The 21,794-nt window shown below is 43.4% G+C and overlaps 1 protein-coding gene across 1 annotated transcript in view; it reads left to right on the top strand.

Moving 5' to 3' along the window:
• Positions 1-15,246, top strand: part of LOC136593964 (lysophosphatidylcholine acyltransferase 2-like) — a 48,784-nt gene extending 33,538 nt beyond the window's left edge. Inside the window, exons 4-5 of the mRNA XM_066588669.1 lie at positions 7,592-7,733; positions 14,870-15,246. Of these exons, the coding sequence (XP_066444766.1) occupies positions 7,592-7,733; positions 14,870-15,072 (345 nt within the window). The 3' untranslated portion in view covers positions 15,073-15,246. The remainder of the gene's footprint in view (positions 1-7,591; positions 7,734-14,869) is intronic.
• The last annotated feature ends 6,548 nt before the right edge of the window (positions 15,247-21,794 follow it).

Genomic DNA, 21,794 nt, shown 5'->3' with positions numbered 1-21,794 from the left:
CCACCCTCTCCAAATGCTGATGTAGTATGGACTTTTGTCCTAGCTGAAGTCAGCTCTGTGTAGTGATGAATCATTGTTTAACTAGCCTGGGTGAGGAGAGGAAGGGGGCCTAGGTAAACACTCAGTATTGAACACAGGATATACACATAACACTATAGCCCTCTATGCAGGCAACCTTAAGCAGTTTCTGTGTATGTGGCAAGTCTTATCAACATGTGCTCAGGCTGAAGGAATTCCTTTGTTGTAGAAGTTTCAGCGTGGGGGGCAGAGCTGGGGATTCATCCAAGATAGATATATATATATATATATATATATATAGATATATATATATATATATATATATATATATATTGCTTGTATATAACACTGTGATTTAACTCTTTCCTTATGCAGCAGAGTTCCACATTAGGCTGAAGTCATTACAATAGCATAATACACTTGGGTTATACAAATCGATAGACATTTTATAAATAATCATCATGTCTATCACAATATATACTATTATGCATGTGAAAAATATGCCTTATGCAACCAAACGGCAACTACCATAGTAATAGTGACCCCCCCAAAGTGGTCTCAGTAGTAATAGTGACCCCCCTCTACAGTGGTCTCAGTAGTAATAGTGACCCCCCTCTACAGTGGTCTGAGTAGTAATAGTGACCCCCCCCCCCACAGTGGTCTCAGTAGTAATGCTGACCCCCACTACAATGGTAATAGTGACACCCACCCCCACTACAATGGTAATAGTGACACCCCCCCCAGTGGTCTTAGTAGTAATAGTGCCCCCCCAGTGGTCTTAGTAGTAATAGTGGCCCCCCCACAGTGGTCTCAGTAATAATAGTGACCCCCTCCCCCAGTGGTCTCAGTAATAATAGTGACCCCCTCCCCCAGTGGTTTCAGTAGTAATAGTGACCCGCTCCCCCTCCCACAGTGGTCTCAGTAGTAAGTGACCCCCCTCAGTGGTCTCAGTTGTAACAGCGACACCCCGCCTCCTCAGTGGTCTCAGTTGTAAGAGCGACCCCCCCCCCCCCCGCGCGTGCGCAGTGGTCTCAGTTGTAATAGCGACCCCCACCACAGTGGTCTCAGTTGTAATAGCGACCCCCACTCGCAGTGGTCTCAGTAGTGTCAAGTGTGTGTGCCTGGAACACTTCCTCCCTTCTCCTCTAATTTCACATGAGTATTAAGGGTGCATTTACGTTTGCTTATACGAGCATAAATGCACCTTTAATCAGAACTGAGAGCATCATAAGGCTGCCTTCCACGGGCGAGGATCCACTTGTGATAAATCGCCCGCGGATCACGCTATGAAAAGCTTTCCATAGGCTAACTATGGAAAGCACAGCCCGACATCTACGAGCTTCTACGCTTGCGGGATTGAAATTGTGGCATACTACAATTTGCCGCAATTCTACACGGTGAGCTTATCTATTAGATAGGCTCATCGCAGAGACCTGTCAGTGCTCCCCCACCCCCTCCTCCCCTGGAGCGGAATATCGCTAGCGATATTCCATCACGGCCGTGGACAGGCAGCCTTAGACCCTCTGAATTTAGAGTAGTAGACCTGTAGAAAGGCTGGAACAGTTGTCTATCTTACGGGCGCATAAATGTACCCACAGTGTGCTTCTATGAAACTGGCCGTAACGAGATTTTCTGCTCTATATACAATTAACTCTTAGTCACCCAATAAATAAAAAGTTCTAAAACTTTATAATGTAATTTCTCACCATTTACAAGATATTAGTTTGCTGTCGGTGAATGAGAACTCTTTTGTGTACATTAGAAGGAAGCAAAGCTGTCCATGACCATACATTGCCTCTATTGGATCAGATGATGTTCTTAGTCTGTAAGGGTTTTAGCAGGCCCAGAACAGTTCTACTTGTTATCAATGTCACCACAGAGGGCTATTTTGCCCTCTCTTTGGAGTTCCTAATGTACAACAAAGCTTTTTATGACCTCATAAAGGAAAATTGTGTGCAAATTTTTTTTCTATAAAAATTAGTAAACACATCTAAAATCTACAAAGAAAACCCAAAGTTACTATTGGGTTAAAATAAAAAACCTGCCAACCCAAACCATAACCCGACACTATATGTAGATACTTCAAAAATCAACCTTCACACATTGCTTTAGGCATTCAGGCAGGTAGTTTTTTTCCTTCTAGGTAATGTGCATTTCCTTTTCTTCAAGCATTAGAGACATACCGAGTCGCGCACTGAAGTATCAGGCGGGCATAAATTCCATAGTGCAAAAAGAATCCTAGACTGTGGTGGACAAGGCAGGACGGACAGCCTTACATAAGCCACCACGTCTGAAAGTGTCTATATGTAACTCATGGGTACGTCCATCCTATGCACAGGCCCCATTGGAGTGTAATGGGGGTCTGACCATGCAGACTAGGTGGCAGATGGAACCGGGTCCAGAAGTAGGAATATTCCAGATGTTGATAGAACATACCTGCAGGTGGCAGGGGCTTCACTGCGCAAGCTTTAATTGCTGCAGGCAGGAAATCACGTTTCGGTCAGGCTGACAGCCAGGGAAACGCTTTTATCTACCTCGGTAGGATGAGGGGCACAAGCGGGATGAAATTACAATCACCTGGTACACTAAATAAGGCCGGCTGCACAACTGTATTTGAATTGCGGAATCCGGAGCGGGCATCTGCAGCAAATCACTTCCATAGCATGTTATGGAAAAGCGGTTTTTCCTGCACACGAGCGGAAATCAATTGTGATTTTCTGCTCGTGGAGGAAAAATCGCAGCATTCTCTATTTGAGATGGCTTCCATTGAAGACGGTGAGCCATGCGGGCCATCCGCAGTACAGAAGAGAAGAAGAAATAAGAGGTACGTGTGAACGCTGGCCGGGAACAGGGTGCCCACAGTGGAATCCACAGTACAGAAGAGAAGAAACGAGAGGTACGTGTGGATGCCGGCTGGGAACAGGGTGCCCGCAGCGGAATTCGCAGTACAGACAAGAAGAAATGAGGTACACGTGGATGCCAGTCGGGTATAGGTTGCCCACAGCAGAATCCACAGTACAGAAGAGAAGAAGGAATGATGGGTACCCGCAGATGCCGGCTGGGAACAGGGTGCCCACAGCAGAATCCGCAGTACAGAAGAGAAGTAATGATGGGTACCTGTAGATGCCAGCTGGGAACAGGGTGCCCACAGCCGACTCCGGCTCGCTCATGTGCAACCAGGCTAAGTCATGACTCTGCTAAGCAACACATAAAGAGGTCAGGTCTGCTGGACTTCACGCCGGACTACTGCAAACAGCAGTGCGTCTTCTCTATTTACACTACTGCATACTTTGCGGGAAAAGCTTCACTCCTAGAAACTCAGTACCCCATGCTGTGACGTCCGCCCCACTGATATGCCTCGCCGGGCAACGCCAAGTCGCTAAGTCCTGGACTCTTCTCAGCTACCCATATAGAGCTCTGCTGGACTTCACGCCGGTTAACCACAGGCAGCAGTGTGTCTTGTCCTCCATGTACATTACTTTGTACTTCACTAAAAGCTTCACCCAAAGAAACTCCCCATGCTGTGATGTACATCTTATTTATATACCCCACCGGGCAACAAATTCAACTTCCTTTTCACTTACAGCAGGGTCTCGCCAGCCTGCAATATTACATTACCACATAACAAAACTTATTAACAGGATTGTCAAACCTTTTGGCATCTCTGGGGCAGAGAAGAGGAGTTGTCTTGGACTGAGTGGTAAATAAACAATCACTAACAAAATCTAAGGCCGGCTGCACACGAGCGTGACGGGCTCCGCCGCGGAATATTCCGCGGCGAAGCCTGTCACGGTGCCCCCCAGAGACCCCATACTTGCCAGCGGATCCGATCTCTTCGCTCCCGCATGACGCTTCCCCGCCCACCGCCACCGCATCACGACACACCCACCGTTCGTGGTAGGCGGGAAAGTGTTTTCACGGTATCCTCCGCTGTGTTACAGCAGGAGATAGCGTGAACGGACGGCTTCCATTGACTGCAATGGAAGCCGTCAGCGCGTACACCCGCGGCAAATAGAGCATGCCGCGGGTGAGAACGGGAGATTTCACGGTGCGGAATTCCGCACCGTGTGCCCTGAGCCATTAGGTTCAATAGAACCTAATAGCTGCGGGCAACGCAGCGGATTTTTGCTGCGAATTACGCAGCGGAAATACGTTCGTGGGAAGGAGGCCTTATAAGCAAACAAAACAGATATGTGCATAACTATAGGGATATCTGCCACCACAGATGAGCAAAAAAAATCCTCCCCTAATAATCCTAATCCACAGTCCTCCTAACAACCCCCATCATCCTCCACATAACTCCCATAGTCCTCCACAGTACTCCATACAGCTTCCATCAACCTCCACACAACCCCAATCATCCTGCAAATAACCCCCACTGCTACAAGGCCATGCATGCAAGCCTAGACACAGAAGCCTGTGCAGACTCGCATGCAGTTTACAGCCATTCTGACAACAGGGAACACAGCGCTGGCCGTCCACTATGAGACCACGTCTCTCGTCCTCACCTTATTACTGGATTGGCAGCAGTCAGGACTTGGGAGGACAAGGAGAATCACACTGGACCTGGAGTAACTCAATCACAGCAAATGCCAGTGCCAGGTACTGCCTGCGGCCTCGCCTCCTGCAGATGCAGCCTCCCCTTTGTGTTGGGCCACATTAATAGCCATCCTGGGCCACAGATTCTACACCCCTGCCTTATAACCTAATGCTACTGATAAACACCAGACTTTATAGTAGTCATGCACTTACCTTGAAAGGTAGCAATGCCACCTGTTAGATTTGTTTGCATTTCTTTGCAAAATCATAAGGAACACAGATCTTAGAATGATTATCCAGGGTTAGAAAAGATGCTGTCTCTCCCCCTTCCCCCCAAAAAAAACCCAGCCCATTTTTTGTCTATGACCTTCCACTATGACTGATACTGTAGATTAGGCCCATGAACTTGAATAGGAATGCACTGCAAAATAGACAAGAGTGGTGCTGATCTGAATTAAAATGGCCTTTTTGTTTAATCCTTGCTAGCCTTATGTCCTGTACACATTCTGCAATCTCAGGACTTGGATGTGACTGCAAGAGGCTGATCTATCATTTAATTTTGCATGCACCTTACACTCAGGAAGCAAACTGAGCATAAAATGCCCCTCAACACACCCCAAGATTCTTGCTGCCACCATTTCTGATGCCAGCACACATGACTCTCCAGCAGACAGGGGCTTAACACATCAAAGGCGATAGATTCAGAGCCACGAGGACTAAGCTTATTAAAGTTATCACATGGGCATGAGTGCAGTTATGTGCACATTTACGCCACATATTTGCAGAATTTATGCTGCATATTTGCATGCGCAAATGCATGTCCTACTGTACTTTTTGTGTGCGCAAATTGTGTGCATTTGCGCAGCAAAACCAACATGCAACCATACTCCTCTTCATTGAAATGGGTAATTAAGTCTAATAGTTCTATATCTGCTATTTGCCTGTGCAAATCCACAGGAAGATAGAGCATGCAGCGTATTTTGTTTGAAAATTTGCGCGCAAGATTGCGCATGTGAACGAACCCATTGAAATCAAGGGGTTCTATTGATTGCATATTGCGCACAAAGAAAACATGGCAGGGCGGGTGAAGATTCTGGGTCTCTGGTCTTTGCACTCACCTGCCGGGTTGTTCTTCTCTCTCCCCCATCCCACAAGCAACTCTACTCTGACTGGTGCCTGGCGTCTGGCTCCTCCCACATTCCCGGGGATTGTGATGCCTTGCAAAACTGCTAGAATTTAGCTTTGCAAAAACTGATGCACTCTGCAAAACTTGCTGAAGATCTATCTGCTTGGTAACCAAAATCACCTCTTATCTGTACTATTTAACCCTTATATTTAAGCATAGCCTCAGCTTATGCAAGGTTCTGCAAGTATAAGTACAAACGATATTCTGCAATGCATACCGTACTACAAACAATATATATTATTATGCATGTAAAAAAAATGCCTTAGTCCCCCTGCACATGGGCAGAAATTCCACGGCGGGATTTCCGGCAGAATTTCCGCCCGTGGAAGCTGCCATAGGATTGCGTTAGAAAACACGCAGAAAACAAATCAAAATGTATTAGAAAAATTGCATAAAATATAGCAATTGGGCCATATCTGTCTGTTTTAATAGCCTTACAAATGGCGAAATTGCAGAAAAAAGTATCATTAATGGACCTGTTAACGCTTATAGAACAAAACTGGTAGTTCTTAGATAAATGACATTCTGTAAAACATTTGTAAGTCATATGAGTATTACTGCTGTGCTTACATAAGACATACGGGGGGGGTGGACAAAAATATGGAAACACTGTACAAAATGCATGTTTAGGATTATAATCCATATTTCAATAAGAGATATAGAGACCAATTTTAAGTGGAGGTAATAGGACATATATGCTGCTGGGCAAAAGTGAACATCTGCCTGAGCAACAAGGTTCCTTTAATCAGGAGTTTGAGCCACTCAGCTTCTGTTACCAGCTGGCTCCCAAAACCACCCAGAGCAGGGCAAGAGGTAAAGTAAACACAAATTTAGTGGAAAGCTCTCCACTAAGCAGGGGCCGATAGGGCAGCTCAGTGCTAATGATTAAAATCCTATGCATTTCGTTCAGTGTTTCCATATTTTTGTCCACCCTTGTACATGTGGTTGATCAGACGTTCGCTCAAACCCTGGATCCAGTTTATTTGTGTAAAGCACTTGCTATAGGCTTGTAGATGATGAGTCCTGCAGTTGTTTTTTTCTCTTAGGCCGAGGCGAATCCACTTGCGGACGGTAATCCCGGGATTAGCCAGCCATGTGGACAAGATTTTTCAGAAATCTTGTCCACATGGGAAGGCAAATTCATTGCAGCAAAGGTGGCAGAAGCAAGTGCTGTGGCGCAGATTCACTGGCCACAGCATGTCCATTCTTATATTTTTTTCATTGCGGCCGCGCTCTCCTCTAAGTGCCGCGGGTTTTGAAGTAGCGCTTTGCAGGCGGAAATCTCGCGGCTTTTCGCTGTGGCCAAACTGCGATATTTCCGCCAGGAATACGCCGTGTGGGAACCCAGCCTTAGGGCTCATGCCCACGGCCGTGACTGACTCCGCCAGCGGAATATCACAGCGCAGTCCGCCACGCCCCCTGCACCCCACCACAAAACCTCCATACTGACCGCTCCGGATCCTCTGTACACGTCCCGCATGGAGGGCCAGCAGGCATTCACAGTACAGTGCATGACGTGCCGGCAGTGTCAGATGACGTGGCCAGCGGTGGGCGGGGCCATGTATTTACAGTGGGCAGGGCCACGTATTTACAGTGGGCAAGGCCACGTTGTCTACAATGGAAGCTGGCCACGCATATTCCTGTGGCATTTAAAACTCCGCTGCATGAACATTAAGCTATTAGGTTCAATAGAACCTTATAGCTGCAGGGCAACGTCGCGGAGTTCCGTGGGCATTAGCCCTTATTACTTTTCTCTGTCTCTGTACAGGTATAATAATCACATACAGCTGAGTCTGAAGTAATTACAACATATATCACATGCCATTATAATGTTTTGCTTTACCCTAGTTATTTGATATTGATGGCGATGGCAGCATCACAGAAAATGAATTCAGTTCCCTGTTAAGATCTTCACTTGGCGTTCCAGACCTTGATGTTTCCAAACTTTTCCAGGATATGGATGCTGATGAGTCAGGAAAACTCTGTTATGGTAAGAAAGACCAGAACTAATACATTATCATCACAAAATGACACATTCAAAGGGGATCTGTCATTAATAAGGAGGAATCCCTCCTACTGGCCATGTCTGTGAAGAATGGAAGACCGGACAGTAGTATAAGCATGTGAGGGGAGTTGTCCCACTGTGCAGAAGTCTTGAGAGATGAAGCACATTTTGCAGCAAACTATAACAATGTTTACTTTAAGTTGTACACAATAAACATACAGACCCTTTAAGGGTTGGTCCAGTGGTAGGCTTCTGATGGTCTGTCCTCAAGATGGTTATCAATAGTAGACTGGAATGGGCCTGCTGCATGGGATTCTCACCAATATGCTGTTCTCTGGGCTGGTGAGTTTGTACACTGAGCTGATATTACCAGGAAGCAGACTGCTTCGTTCCCTGGCTACTGCAGTGGAAAAGGGGCTGTCTGCTTCCTGCAAAAATTGGCTCAGTGCATGAGAGCAGTGGACCAGAGAACAGATGATGAGAGGTAGTCCCAGGTGGCAGACACCCACGGATCTGCTATTGATGGCGTTTCCTGAGGATAGACCTTCAATAGCTTACAATTGGACACCCCCTTTAAGTAGCATATGTTTTCAAATGTTGTAATACAGTTTTAAATCCTTTGTCAATATAATTCGGAACACTCAACTACACAGGCTTAGAAATCTTTTTAATGCTGTATTTGCTAGCCAGTCTTTGTGGAATCAACCCCTTAGTGACCAAGCCTGTTTTCGCCTTAATGACCAGGCCAAATTTTGCAAATCTGACACGTGTCAATTTAGCATGGAAAAACACCAGAAAGGTTTTGCATATCCAAGCGATTCTGACATTGTTTTTTCGCCACATGTTGTACTTCATTTAGGTGGAAAAAAAGACCGATAGAATTTGTGTTTATTTATTAAAAGCGCCAAAATTGGGAAAAATTTTTAAAAATAGTCATTTTTTCACATTTCCAACTGCAATATCTCAAATATGTGTAAACATAATATAGAAATTTTTGCTAAGATATATATTTCCATCCGTTTACTTTATTTTGGGCGCACATTGGAAAAACTTTCGTTTTTTTTTTAACCATTTAGGAGACGTACAAATTTAATATTACTTTTCAGCATTTTGAGGAACAGTTTGTTTTTCTACACCAAGCCAAGATTGGAAAGGCTCATAGAAGTCAAAATGATAGATACCCCCACAAATGACCCCATTTTTAAAACTACACCCCTTAACGTATTCACTAAGGGGTGTTATGAGTGTTTAAACCAAACAGGTTTTTTTTAGGAGTCAATGCAATTTAGAAGAGAAAAACTAAAATTTCATATTTTTGCAAATATGTCATTTTAAAGGCAGGAATTATTTCTATAGTACACATGAAAATGAGGATTTGCACCCCAGAATGGATAAGCCTGTTTATCCCGTGCTCAGAAACATACCCATTGTGGCCCTAGTATTACGCCTGTATGCACAATGGGGCCCAAAATGAAAGGAGCCACCGGTGGCTTTCAAAACAGAAATTTTGCTTGAAGGAGATTTAGGCCCTATTGCACACTTGTAGAGCCATTGAGTGACCAAAACGATGGAGAACGCCCACAAGTGACCCCATTTTGAAAAGTAGACCCCTTAACGAATTTATCTAGGGGTACGATGACAAACGCAATCCTATGCAGACGGCCGCAGTTTGGCCGCGCGGCAAACAAACCACGGCATGCTTTATTTCTGTGCGGGGCTCGTAGAGCAGAAACGTCACTGTCCGGCCACCGGCTCTGGTCTGCGCATGCACCGGCTGCCCAGCAAGCCGGCACATCAAACAGCTGGAGCTGCGGGCGCAGGTGAGTACGCGCCGCTCTCTGCAGGCGCTCGGGTCGGATCCCGCGGCGAGAAACCTCGCAGCCGGATCCGACCCACCCATCTGCAGGCGGCCTAACACAGTCAAGTTACTGGTCTACTTGCAGTCTTTATGATGCTAGTCTATCTCTCATGGACTGCTCAAACCAACAAGTCCCAGTTCAGAGCTACGGTACCATGGTCCAAACTGTCTATGCATTCTCTTCCTCAGGACAAGAGGTTCTAGTAAATTTTCTCACTCACATTGTTTACCAGTATTAGTGTAGTATGTCTTCATCAGAAGTGTGGGCGTGACCGGGCTGAGCTGCAGGTAACGGCTAGGTCACGCCCACAGCTCCCGATTGGCTGTGGCACACATACACCTTCAACCTGGGGTTAACAATGGGAGTCACTGCTCTAATGCACCCTGCAGCTGATGCAGCAGGAGGCTAGCTATCACTGACAGCTGGCTCCCGCTGCCAGAGCTCGTCACTGTGGGGGCTGATAGCAGAACAGGACGCCTGTATCTGGAATCCTCTTGCCATAACAACCCATCGGCAGTACACGATTTTTATCTCGGGGGTCCGATGACAAAAACAGAGGGAGCTGCCTCCCTCTAAGAAAACCCTTAAAGGGGTTGTCCCGCGCCGAAACGTTTTTTTTTTTTTCCCAATAGCCCCCCCCCCCCGTTCGGCGCGAGACAAACTCGATGCAGGGGTTAAAAAAGAAAACCGGAGAGTGCTTACCTGAATCCCCGCGCTACGGTGACTTCTTACTTACCTGGTGAAGATGGCCGCCGGGATCTTCACCCTCGGTGGACCGCAGGGCTTCTGTGCGGTCCATTGCCGATTCCAGCCTCCTGATTGGCTGGAATCGGCACGTGACAGGGCGGAGCTACAAGGAGCCGCTCTCCGGCACGAGCGGCCCCATTCAGAAAAGAAGAAGACCGGACTGCGCAAGCGCGTCTAATCCGGCGATTAGACGCTGAAAATTAGACGGCACCATGGAGACGAGGACGCTAGCAACGGAACAGGTAAGTGAATAACTTCTGATAACTTCTGTATGGCTTATAATTAATGCACAATGTACATTACAAAGTGCATTAATATGGCCATACAGAAGTGTATACCCCCACTTTGTTTCGCGGGACAACCCCTTTAACAGCGTCTCTATGATGCACCGAGCTTTTGGCAGCTCGGTGAAGGTGTGTATGCCACAGCTAATTGGGAGCTGTGGGCGTGACCTGGGCATTACCTGTAGCTCAGCCTTGTCATGCCCACACTTCCGGTGTAGACATACTACACTAATACCCTGTTTACCTTCACCCAGCCTCTTCCCCACAGCAGGCGTCACAGAACTTCACTTGTGACTAATGACTATAGGTTGCATCAACTTCTGTTTGAACCTCACAATTCTCTTGCGCACTTTATCAGCACAGAAAACGCAACCCTCAGCTGTGCACCACACCCTGCCTATCATACCCCAACAGGCACCTTCCCACAGAATCAGACTTGATCCACTATTCATCCATCCAACACACATACTCTGCGCAGCACGATACCCGGGGAGAAACACCAAAAAAATGACTGGGATACAAACTAATCCTATGACGTCCATGGAGGCTATGACAGAGACTATCACACTTTCTAACTGCATGGCCACAAACAATACTCATCATCAGTCAGGCAGTAATCATCAGCCGAACTCTCATGTCAGCAATTACATCAAACAGTTGTATAATACACAATTACAATATCCAATATACCTCTGTAGTTATGTAATAAACAACACAGTATTTGCTATGATAAACCTGAGTATTTCCTTTACTAAACACTAACATCTGTGTAATAAACCATATTTTTCCCATTAAATATAACATTAGTATCACTTTTCTTCATATACATTAGTGTTTGCATTAGTTTCTTCACTTTTAGCATTAACATCACTCCTCTAACTATGCTCCATTCAACAACATCATTTCTACAAAAGCATTCTATCTAGAGATGAGCGAGCATACTCGATAAGGCAAACTACTCGAGCGAGTAGTGCCTTATGCGAGTACCTGCCCGCTCTTCTCTAAAGATTCGGCTGCCGGCGCGGGTGACAGGTGAGTTACGGCGGTGAGCAGGGGGGAGGGGGGGGGAGAGGGGGAGAGAGATCTCCCCCCTCTTCCTCCCTGCTCTTCCCCGCAGCTCCCCGCCGGCACCCAAATCTTTAGAGACGAGCGGGCAGGTACTCGAATAAGGCCCTACTCACTCGAGTAGTTTGCCTTATCGAGTATGCTCGCTCATCTCTAATTCTATCACCAATGACATTTGACTATCCAGTCTGCGTTACCTTTTCACATCCCACTTACATACAAAGCATTAGAGGTCATACAGATCATACACATTTTCCAAATGTGTATAAAAGAAGAGGAATATATGGCAAGGACAATACATATATTTTCATTAATCAAATGCCTCCCTCTGCAAAACCATTCCCCACACAATTCTCTCCCCAGGGGATATAACCCAGCCTAACACGTGATTATTATATACTTACTAATGGAGGAGTTCAGTGTCTTGTAATTTCATGTCCCTCTCTACTTAGTATGCCAGTTCTTTACTTTTATAGACCTTCAAATGTATCTATGAAAAACATTTTATTTGGAGTGTTAAATGGTGAGAGCTTTAAAATCCCTTATTTTAGAGGTGTGGTAGACATGGGAAGTATTCAAATGGATGCCCATATATTGCAAGATTGCCCCATTTGTCTGGCTTTAAAGAGGACCTGTCAAGAGGCCCGACATACCCGTTTTGGTAAATAATTGTATTCCCCATTATTGTCGCGACCTTGGAGCAGCTTTACTTATAGCTCTTTGTTGTACTATTCCTTTATTGTTCCTTCCACTTCTATGGTATGAATAGCTTGACCACTTGGTGTTACTAGTTGGGGGTCGTGTCCCTAGATATTCTCACACTATCCAATCAGTGCTTGACAGAGTCAGGTTGTGTAGAGCAATGGTCCCCAACTCCAGTCCTCAGGGACCACAAACAGGTCATGTTTTCAGGATATCCTATAGAAAGAACACCTGTGCCAATGTCTGAGGCACCAACAATAATTACATCACCTGTGCATCACTGAGGAAATCCTGAAAATATGACCTGTTAGCGGTCCCTGAGGACTGGAGTTGGGGAACCCTGGTGTAGAGACACACCCGTTTCACAAGAGGAATAACAGAGGAACAGCACAACACAATGTTATAAGAAACTATGTTCTAAGATGTTTCATGAAGAATAAAAGTATTAACTAAAATGGACAAGTCAGGAGAGCTAACAGGCCCCCATTAACCCCTTAGTGACCACTCATATGTGTTTTTACATCCTGGGTTTCCGGGCTTTAATCCCCAGGGCTGTAAAAACATGCTTGCCCTGGATATTAAGGCCCCGGGGTCTGTGTGGGTGACAGCTCCCTGCTAAAGGTTGCCGGAGGTTGCTGATAGCCTGTAGTTGTGATGGGTCACACGATTGTGATTATGCAATAATGGCGATCGCATAAAAGTAAAAGAAAAGTTGGAGAAGGTTAAAGTTTCATGTCCCCACACGGATTGGATCCATAGGAAGAGCTGAGAGTCCTTCCAGGACCTGACACAGTCTTCTGCACATGTGCGTCGGTTTTCAAAATGGGGTAATTTGTGGGGTTTCTCCATCATTTTGGCCACTCTAGGGCTCTACAAATGGGCAATGGGGCCTTAAACACTTTCAAGCAAAATTTCTGTTCTGAAAGCCACCAGCTGTTTCTTTCGTTTTGGGCCCCATTGTGCATACATATATAAGATTAGGGCCACAATGGGTATGTTTTTGAACACAGGACAAACAGGGGTATCCATTTTGGGGTACAAATCCTCATTTTCATGTGCACTATAGAAAAAAAAACTGTCTTTAAAATGACATATTTTCAAAAATATAAAATTGTTGTTTTTTTCTCCTCTAAATTGCATTGACTCCTGAAAAGAAACTGTGGGGTCAAAATACTCAAAACACCCTTCGGTGAATATATGGGGTCAAGTGTGAGGGTATCTGTCATTCGGACACCTATGAGCCTTTGCAATCTTGGCTTGGTGTAGGAAAACAAAATGATTCTCAAAATGTTAATGTTAAATTTTGTATGTCTCCTAAATGGTTAAAAAAAACAAAGGTTTTTCCAATGTGCTTCCAGAATAAAGTAAACAGATGAAAATATATATCTTAGCAAAAAAGTGTACAGTATGTTTGCACATATTTGACATATTGCATTTGAAAATGTTAAACTGACAATTTTCTCAAAATCTTCCCAATTGTGGTGCTTTTAATAAATATACACAAATTCTATTGGTCTGTTTTTACCTAAATGAAGTACAATATGTTTCTAAAAAACAATGTCAGAATTACTTGGATATGCAAAACCTTTTCGGAGTTTTTCTATGTTAAAGTGACACGTCAGATTTCCAACATTTGGCCTGATCATTAAGGCACAAACGGGCTTTAACACTAAGGGGTTGAACTATCAGCCAGTTTTCTAAACCAGACAACCCCCTTATACACTGTATGCCTTCAACCAAACCAAGTCTTTTAAATTTACTGCTGTCATAAATTAATGTCAGATTAATGGTGTTGTCCAACTGGAAACTATTGATGGCCTATCTTTATCCAATAGCAGATTGGTGGGGTTCCGCTGCATTGTATTCCACCAATCACTCTTTGCGGGGCTGCTTTGTTCAAGTACTGAGCTAATTTCTAAAATAAGCAGATAGCTTCAGTTTCACTGTAGTGGACCAGCTTGGTATTACAGAAAATGTTTCTAATTACTTTAATGGGAACCTTGGCTGCAATACCAAGCCTCACCACTACAGTGGGAAAGGAGCTGTCTGATTGCTGCAGAATTCTGCTCATTGCATTAGTGCACTGGCTTGGCAAACAGCTGATGGACAAGGATCCTGGGCGGCAGACACCCATTAATCTACTATTGATGGCCTATCGTAAGGATAGGCCAACAATAGTTTACAACTGGACAACTTCATTAACTATATATGCACCAACCTACAAATCTAGAAATACTAGAAGTACAGTAGGCAAAATATGTAACTTTATTATAAAAAATAAAGGTAGTACAGGTATGCTGAAAAGCAGTAGCCACGGGTAAAAATCAGTGTATTTTTTAGCTCTGTCTTCTATGGAATACCATGTTTGTCTGCCTCATGTACATGAGATGCTCCAATAATATGTTTATGGTTGTGCACCAAAATTCTTCATGGCTTATTTTAATTCTATTTCTATTTCTTGTAGAGGAGTTTAAAAACTTTTTCCTGAGTCATCCAGAATATTCAAAATTGTTTACAACCTACCTTGACCACCAGAAATATTACTTGCATGTACTGCAGCAAGAGGAAGAGGAAGACAAGAATTTAGAACCCTTCATAGCCGGAAACCAGGGCACCAACAGCAGCATAGAGGAAGCTACTAGTTCATCAGACAAAAAAGTAGACTGAATGAGACTAAAAAGAATAAGGATTTTTAAATAAAGTTGTGCTTTATATCTGTGTTAGGACGCAGGGGGCTTTTCCCCACTTTTTGCCTGTGTGATACATTACTCATTGAAGATGATTATCATAGTTCGCTGGTTTATATTTAGTTTCTCCTTTTTTGAAATTTAGGGAACCATGTCCACAATTAAAACCATAAGTTTTATGCAGAGCCCAATGCTGTCTCATTACGAGTACCCCTTTCGTTACGCCCTTTTTACTCTTTCTAGGCATATGGTTTTCTCTACTGGAGTTGTTCCAGATTATTCAAGTATTATATGGATGGCTCTGCATTTTAACGGCTTTAATTGAAAATATACAACAAGCCATAGTTCCTGGGGCTGGCCTCAGTCTAAATTCTTTTTTTAAGTGTTCTAATACACCTGAAACTAAAAGCAAAGGAACTTTGCATAAATTTAAAGGGGTCTTCCAGGAAGAATACTACTGATGATCGGTGATGATCGGTCATCAATAGTTGATCAGCTGGGGTCCGTAGCTTGGGGCCCCGACCGATCTGCTAAGTGGGCACATGCTGCAAATACAGAGATCGGAGCGGAAGTCTCTGAGCCGACCTCTGTGTAGTGGCTGGCACTTGTAACTGCAGTCACAGCTCACATTGATTTCAATGAGAGCCATGCCTGCAGTTACGAGCGCCGGCCACTAGACTGAGGTTGGCGCGGAGACTTCCACTCTGACCTCTGTGTATTTGCGACGCTGACAGCATGCGCCCGCTCAGCTGAACGGTCGGGGTCCCAAGCGGCAGACCCCAGCAGATCAACTATTGATGACCTATTAAAAGGACAGGTCAGCAGTAGTATTCTCCCTGGAAAACTCATTTAAACATTTCCTACCATTTTGTTTCTGCAGCTCCTATATAGTTCTATGTGTCTCTATGGTAAGAGACTACAGATATGCTCTGTGTAGTCTGATCCAGTTGTCATACATTTTTTCTGTCCCTTTTGTCATGATTATCTACTGAATGTACTTTACCAAGATTTAGCGGACATATATAAGGATGTATGGCATCAACAGAAACATCAGACAACGTAGGTTGTATTTGTTGTTTGTTACAAAGGGGAAGCATAGGTCTACATAGGAGCTGTAGAAAAACATTGTTTGCCAAGGTGGACATAGCCTTTTAGCACAACATAACCTTATGTCTGAACCCTACCAAATATTTCTCATTGTACTGTGAGGTCGACCCTAGTGAAATACATCATGTTTTTTTAAAATAAAAAGTGATTAAAAGATGTAAGTAAAGTGAATATTTCTGCATATTTTGTAAATTTACTGTGTAAAAGTATGATTCTCCTTTAACGTTATTATTAGAGATGAGCGAGTATACTCGTTTCGAGTAATTACTCGATCGAGCACCGCGATTTTCGAGTACTTCCGTACTCGGGTGAAAAGATTCGGGGGGCGCCGGGGAGCGGGGGGAGGCATGGCGGCGCGGGGGTTAGTAGCGGGGAACAGGGGGGTGCCCTCCCTCTCCCCCTCACTCCCCGCTGCAACCCCCAGTCACCCACGGCGCCCCCCGAATCTTTTCGCCCGAGTACGTAAGTACTCGAAAATCGCGGTGCTCGGGCGAAAAAGGGGCGTGGCCGAGTATGCTCGCTCATCTCTAGTTATTATTCATGGTGCCATGGTCCAAACGAAAGTTCACAAATTCCATACTGTGAAAGATATAGTTTGGTTCACTGACATTGGTTCACTCTGCAGATCCCTTTAAGGCCTTCAGAGAAGAACACACTGCCCTGGTCATGAACTGTGTGCTGACTTAGCATGTCATGCACACTAGTAATTAGTACAAGGATGTTTGCGCTGGAAACTATCTTTATTATGGAACCAGGATGCATTGAGATTGATGGAGTGCGTAGGGGTTATCCTTTCATTGTGTGATTTCTCAACATCTGCGAATTCCAATGTTTCTATGTCAAATGTGATATTTTGAGCTTGGGAAAGTCATTAATTTGCCAATAACGTATACGCCCATATGTCTTACCTATACCTTATTTGAATATGCCTTCCCTCATCTATATGTTAATTACGTCTTTCCTGTGTACTCAATAAAAGTTGGGTGCCTGGCTCGCCGAGCTCTCTCTGCCATTAACTACATTCGGATGTCGTGTCTGAATTCTGGTTAAGGGTTAAGTCACTAGTGACTCTTATATTCAATTTTACCTGATCTAGGTGTACTTCTTTAAAAATTCTTTAACAGTTTTGGAGGCCCCAGCGAGATGCTATACCTTTACACTCTTTTTACTGAACGGGGAGCAGCGGCCTTCTTCTCTTGGATGAAGCAGTTCCCCGGGGCAAGAGATTTCTCTTGACTTCTCCACAGAGAGGGGGTCGTCTGCGGTGTCAGTGTCAGGTGTACAGCTTCAGCATTTCTGAACTTGCTCCCTATCAGGTAAAATTATCTTTCTATTTGTTTGTCTTTCTTTGTCTTACTATAAGCAGCACAGCAATAGCTCTGCTACATATCATTTCCTGCCTTGTATTCATGCTTTAACTCTTCCTATCCCTACTGCTTCCTCGCCTTCCTGTGTCATTCTTCAGCTCTGCTACATCGTGTATTATTTTATATTAATGTTGTGCAGTATTACAGTATGATTACTGATATGCAACATCCCTGTGAGACAGCTCTTATTCCCCAGAAGACTGCTTTATTCTTTTCTGCACAATTACAGAAGATGAGCTTGAATGTAAATATAATTTTAACGCTTCAGAGAGAGATTCTGGTATTGACGCATAGATTTTCACTTGTGGTTGTGTTTTTATGCTCTGTACGCTTCCCTTACTCATGGTTTCAATACGACTCTACAGTTGTTGGCTACCGATAGAGTGTAGGTATATGTAACTGGGCTCTGGGATAGCCGCCCACTGACAGTTGCGGGACACAAGGTTTTGCACATAGCTAGATATCTGAAGACGGGACTGGCTCTCCCTGTTGGATTGCTATGGGTGTGATAGGCGGAAGGCCAAATTACCAAAAGCTGGCAGTCCTGACCTTAATGCCAGGCGCCAATTTTCAGCGATTGCAGAATAATTTCATCCAGTTTCCTAAGAGTGGGACCTCTGAATATGTCCTAGTGTGTGTCAGTATGGAATACCAGAGGTGATTGAGAGTGACAGAGGTATACACTTTACTTCTGGAGTATGTCAAGAGGTGAAAAAGGCCTTGGGAATAGAGCAGGCATTCCATACTCCATGCCACTCACAGAGTAGTGGTAAGGTGGAGCGGTTAAATGGATGTATGTAGTGATGTTTACGAGGGGGGAGAGAATGCTATGTGACATTCCTCTAAGAGTTTTGTTGTTAACACTAGTAGACTATTACTATGTTACACTACAGAAAGTTAAAGTAAAACTAGATGTTTTAATAATGTGCAATGAAGTAAGTTATGCAATAAGAGAATGTAAGTCTGTCTGATGGATCTGTTACCTTTAGGTATAGGAGTATGAAATATGATGGAAAATGACTGGATTTAGTTTTCTGCTGAGAATGGTTTGTTATTTGTGTGTTTGCACTGCGATTGTGGGTACATAGCTGATAGTCTGTTGGTTCTGTGCCAAGTGCACAGCAAATATTTCATCATGCAATCTCCTCTTTAACTGTCTTTATTATGTATGGTAATGTTTTAATTTGATAATATACGGTGGTTATTCACTGTATAAGTTTTTATGTTCATAACTGTATGTTTGTATTCTCCTACTACTCTAAAATGAATTTTACTTGTGTGCTGGTTGATGTTTGGATGTTACTTTCGCCTGTATAAGTGTGAGTACAGTTTTGCAATGTGAGCTTTGGGTGAATGCTTTGTGGTTCGTGTCTATATAAATCAGTAACGTAATGTTTTTTTTACTGGTTATGTAATTTTAAAGTTTTCATGAGAATGGTCTGTTACGGACTGGAGTGTTTATACTGTAACTTTAACTGAGTAGAAAACTGAAGCTCCTTTAATTGCTTGGCATACGTGCAAGCATTATATCATGACTATGTTCTTGTGTTTTCAGTGGGTGTACAGTATTGCTAGAAATACTACACAATCACTTATGTGAGTATATGTTTAAGGGTTACAAGTGCAAATTCCTCTCCAAAATCTGCTGCTCTGTATTTGGTTGCCTGGATTAAACTGGCTACTGTAATGTGTGGAACACTAGCCAAGGGTAATGACAGAGTGCCAAAGGATCGCAACCCGCGGCCAGGTGTCATTTTGGTAAACAGATTTTACATAGCAAATACTGAAGACAAAGTTCGCTACTTTTGACAGTTGCTATGGGACCCATGACCGATCAGAAAATATCCACGATGTGACGGGATCAGGGAAAAACTGATCAGGGAAAGTTCATGATGGGATCTGGTATGGGTGGTATATGAGGCAAAATACATGAGAGCAGGTATGGAGATTAAGGGAATTTGCACCTGGACAGGAATGTTAAGTAGAAATTCATGACTATATGATGTGTTCTTAAGTGAGTAAGTATGCAGCGGTTTAACATTTTGGAATACTCAGAAAATTAACCTCTGCTCCTCCATAGTATGCAAATGCAGACATTGTGGAAGGGGTGAAGGGGGGCATTCTATTTAACGGAAAAACTAGTAATATAAAAGATACATATATAAGCTATATATGCAATTTAAGATACGTGAAAATCCTACTGAGCTGAATCACAAGGGCTGCGATACATTCACATCCCGTCCACAGCCAAAGAAGGGCGTTACGGCTGTGGAGCGATGGGTTGCATGAAGGGCAATTGTCCACCATGTAGAAGCCAGACATAGGAGCGATGTTTGGCTATAGTACTCCCTCCCTAGCCGGCTGATCGATAATATGTAAACAGGACATACGTTCTAGTTTAATTGAATCTAATAAGAAGTGGGAGTTAATAGATTTTACTTGCTATAACATACAAAACCTTTGCAAAATCATTTAGTGGAGGTTCTGCTGATGATACTTATATCCAGCTGTTGGCTTCTAAGAACTGTCCTGTAAATCTAATGAGTACGAATGTGTGAAGTCCTATTAATGCAAGTATAATGAGGTATTGAGGTATGCTCTGATCATCTATATTTTTGCATTTGAGGTTTAACGGTCTAAACAACTGGCTGGACTCAAAGGGGTGGAGCTGGATGATGTGGAGAGAGGGAGTGTGCAGTGGGTCCCTCCCCCGAAAAGGAGGGTGTGAGGGAAGAACTCTGAAAAGGCTAGACTGACAAAGTATGAAAGTTGCTAATTATAAATGTATGGATGATAATGATAAATCTTAAGATTGTGTTGTAAACTTGATTATCTTAATTTGTGATGTTTATATAATTTTAAAGAATCATTATTGTTTGTTAAAAAAAACTGATTCATGAGTTGTATGTATAAAGTATATAGAAGTTGCTCCTGCTGTCATAGAAATAGATAGTTATTAAAAATATTTGTTTGCTGCAGTAGAAAGCTAATAGGGTCACTCTGGGCAGAGATTGATAAAGCTGACATATAGAAACTGGTTTCATCCATTTTTATGGACGGATGAAGAAGAGTACCACAAGACCCAGGACTGCGATTTTGTTTGTTTTTTTTAAATTTAATATGGACTGAACTATTTGCGATCAAGGTTATTTTGGACTGAATGAATTCATGAACTGAGTTATATCTGGCAGGAGATTGGAACTTTGCAAGTGTGATTTTAATTTTTATCTTCTCTAAGTGCCAGCTGTATCTCTCCATAGCTGTGACTATTCAACTGAGCCTGAAGAACTGACAAGTGTTTAAAACAGTGCCTAACTGCCAGTTGGCGACTAGTCAAAGGAGGGCTAAGCATTATAGCTCCTCCCTGGAGACCTGAGACGACCAATGGTGTGCAAAGGGCATGTGGAAGAGTGGAATCTACAAGGAACAAGGGGCTCTATAGTCACCTGTGAATACCTTACATCCATGGGTATGATGAATGGAGGAGATTGACTGACACCAGACTAACCAGGGAAAGTAGTAAGGACACAATAATTGCTCTGCTTCCCTGCATTAGAGACCCTGTATATTTGGGATGTAATTAAAAACAACAGAAGGAAGACCTCAAGATAAAGAGACATTTGTATTTCATATATGACTGTTTTGTTGTTTTATTTTTATATATTTATTTTTCATTTTTGCTTTTGTTTTTTTCTCGAGCCCAGATTTGACAGGATTGGTTTTGTGTTGCTAGCAAATGAAATTCTAGGGTGTAATAAATTTGATATTAGATTATCTGATTGTTTATGCAATGTATCATTGTTATGAAAAACATGCAGCATTTGAGAGAAACATTTAGAAGTTACCAATCATTTAATAACAGAATTATAAAATGTCAAAAAGGTATGTTCAAACTTTTAGTTGGAAGGTGATTTTATGTATTATAATCACATTCTTGATCCCATTATGTAATCCTGTTTTAGTTATAAAAGGGTTGGGTTCAGACACCCTGTTACCTGTGCCATCTCACAAGGACCTACACATCAGTTCGGAGAGGCAATGGTGAGTCTGGTAAACAGCGCTGGGTAACATCAGGATGTCAGCACGCTATTGCTAGGTTTGTGCAAGGATTGTGCCATTTGCACCTGCCAGAACGTTGGAAAAACTGTTAAGGTTGCACTTAAATTTTTCTCTAAAATTTTTCTCTTATACCTGTTTCAGTGACCAATAGATGCTGTTTTGACATTTT

Source organism: Eleutherodactylus coqui, unplaced genomic scaffold, assembly GCF_035609145.1.
Source record: "Eleutherodactylus coqui strain aEleCoq1 unplaced genomic scaffold, aEleCoq1.hap1 HAP1_SCAFFOLD_143, whole genome shotgun sequence".
NCBI lineage: Eukaryota > Metazoa > Chordata > Amphibia > Anura > Eleutherodactylidae > Eleutherodactylus > Eleutherodactylus coqui.
The sequence above is the reverse complement of the archived record's forward strand: the minus strand, read 5'-3'. Positions and strand labels throughout refer to the sequence as shown.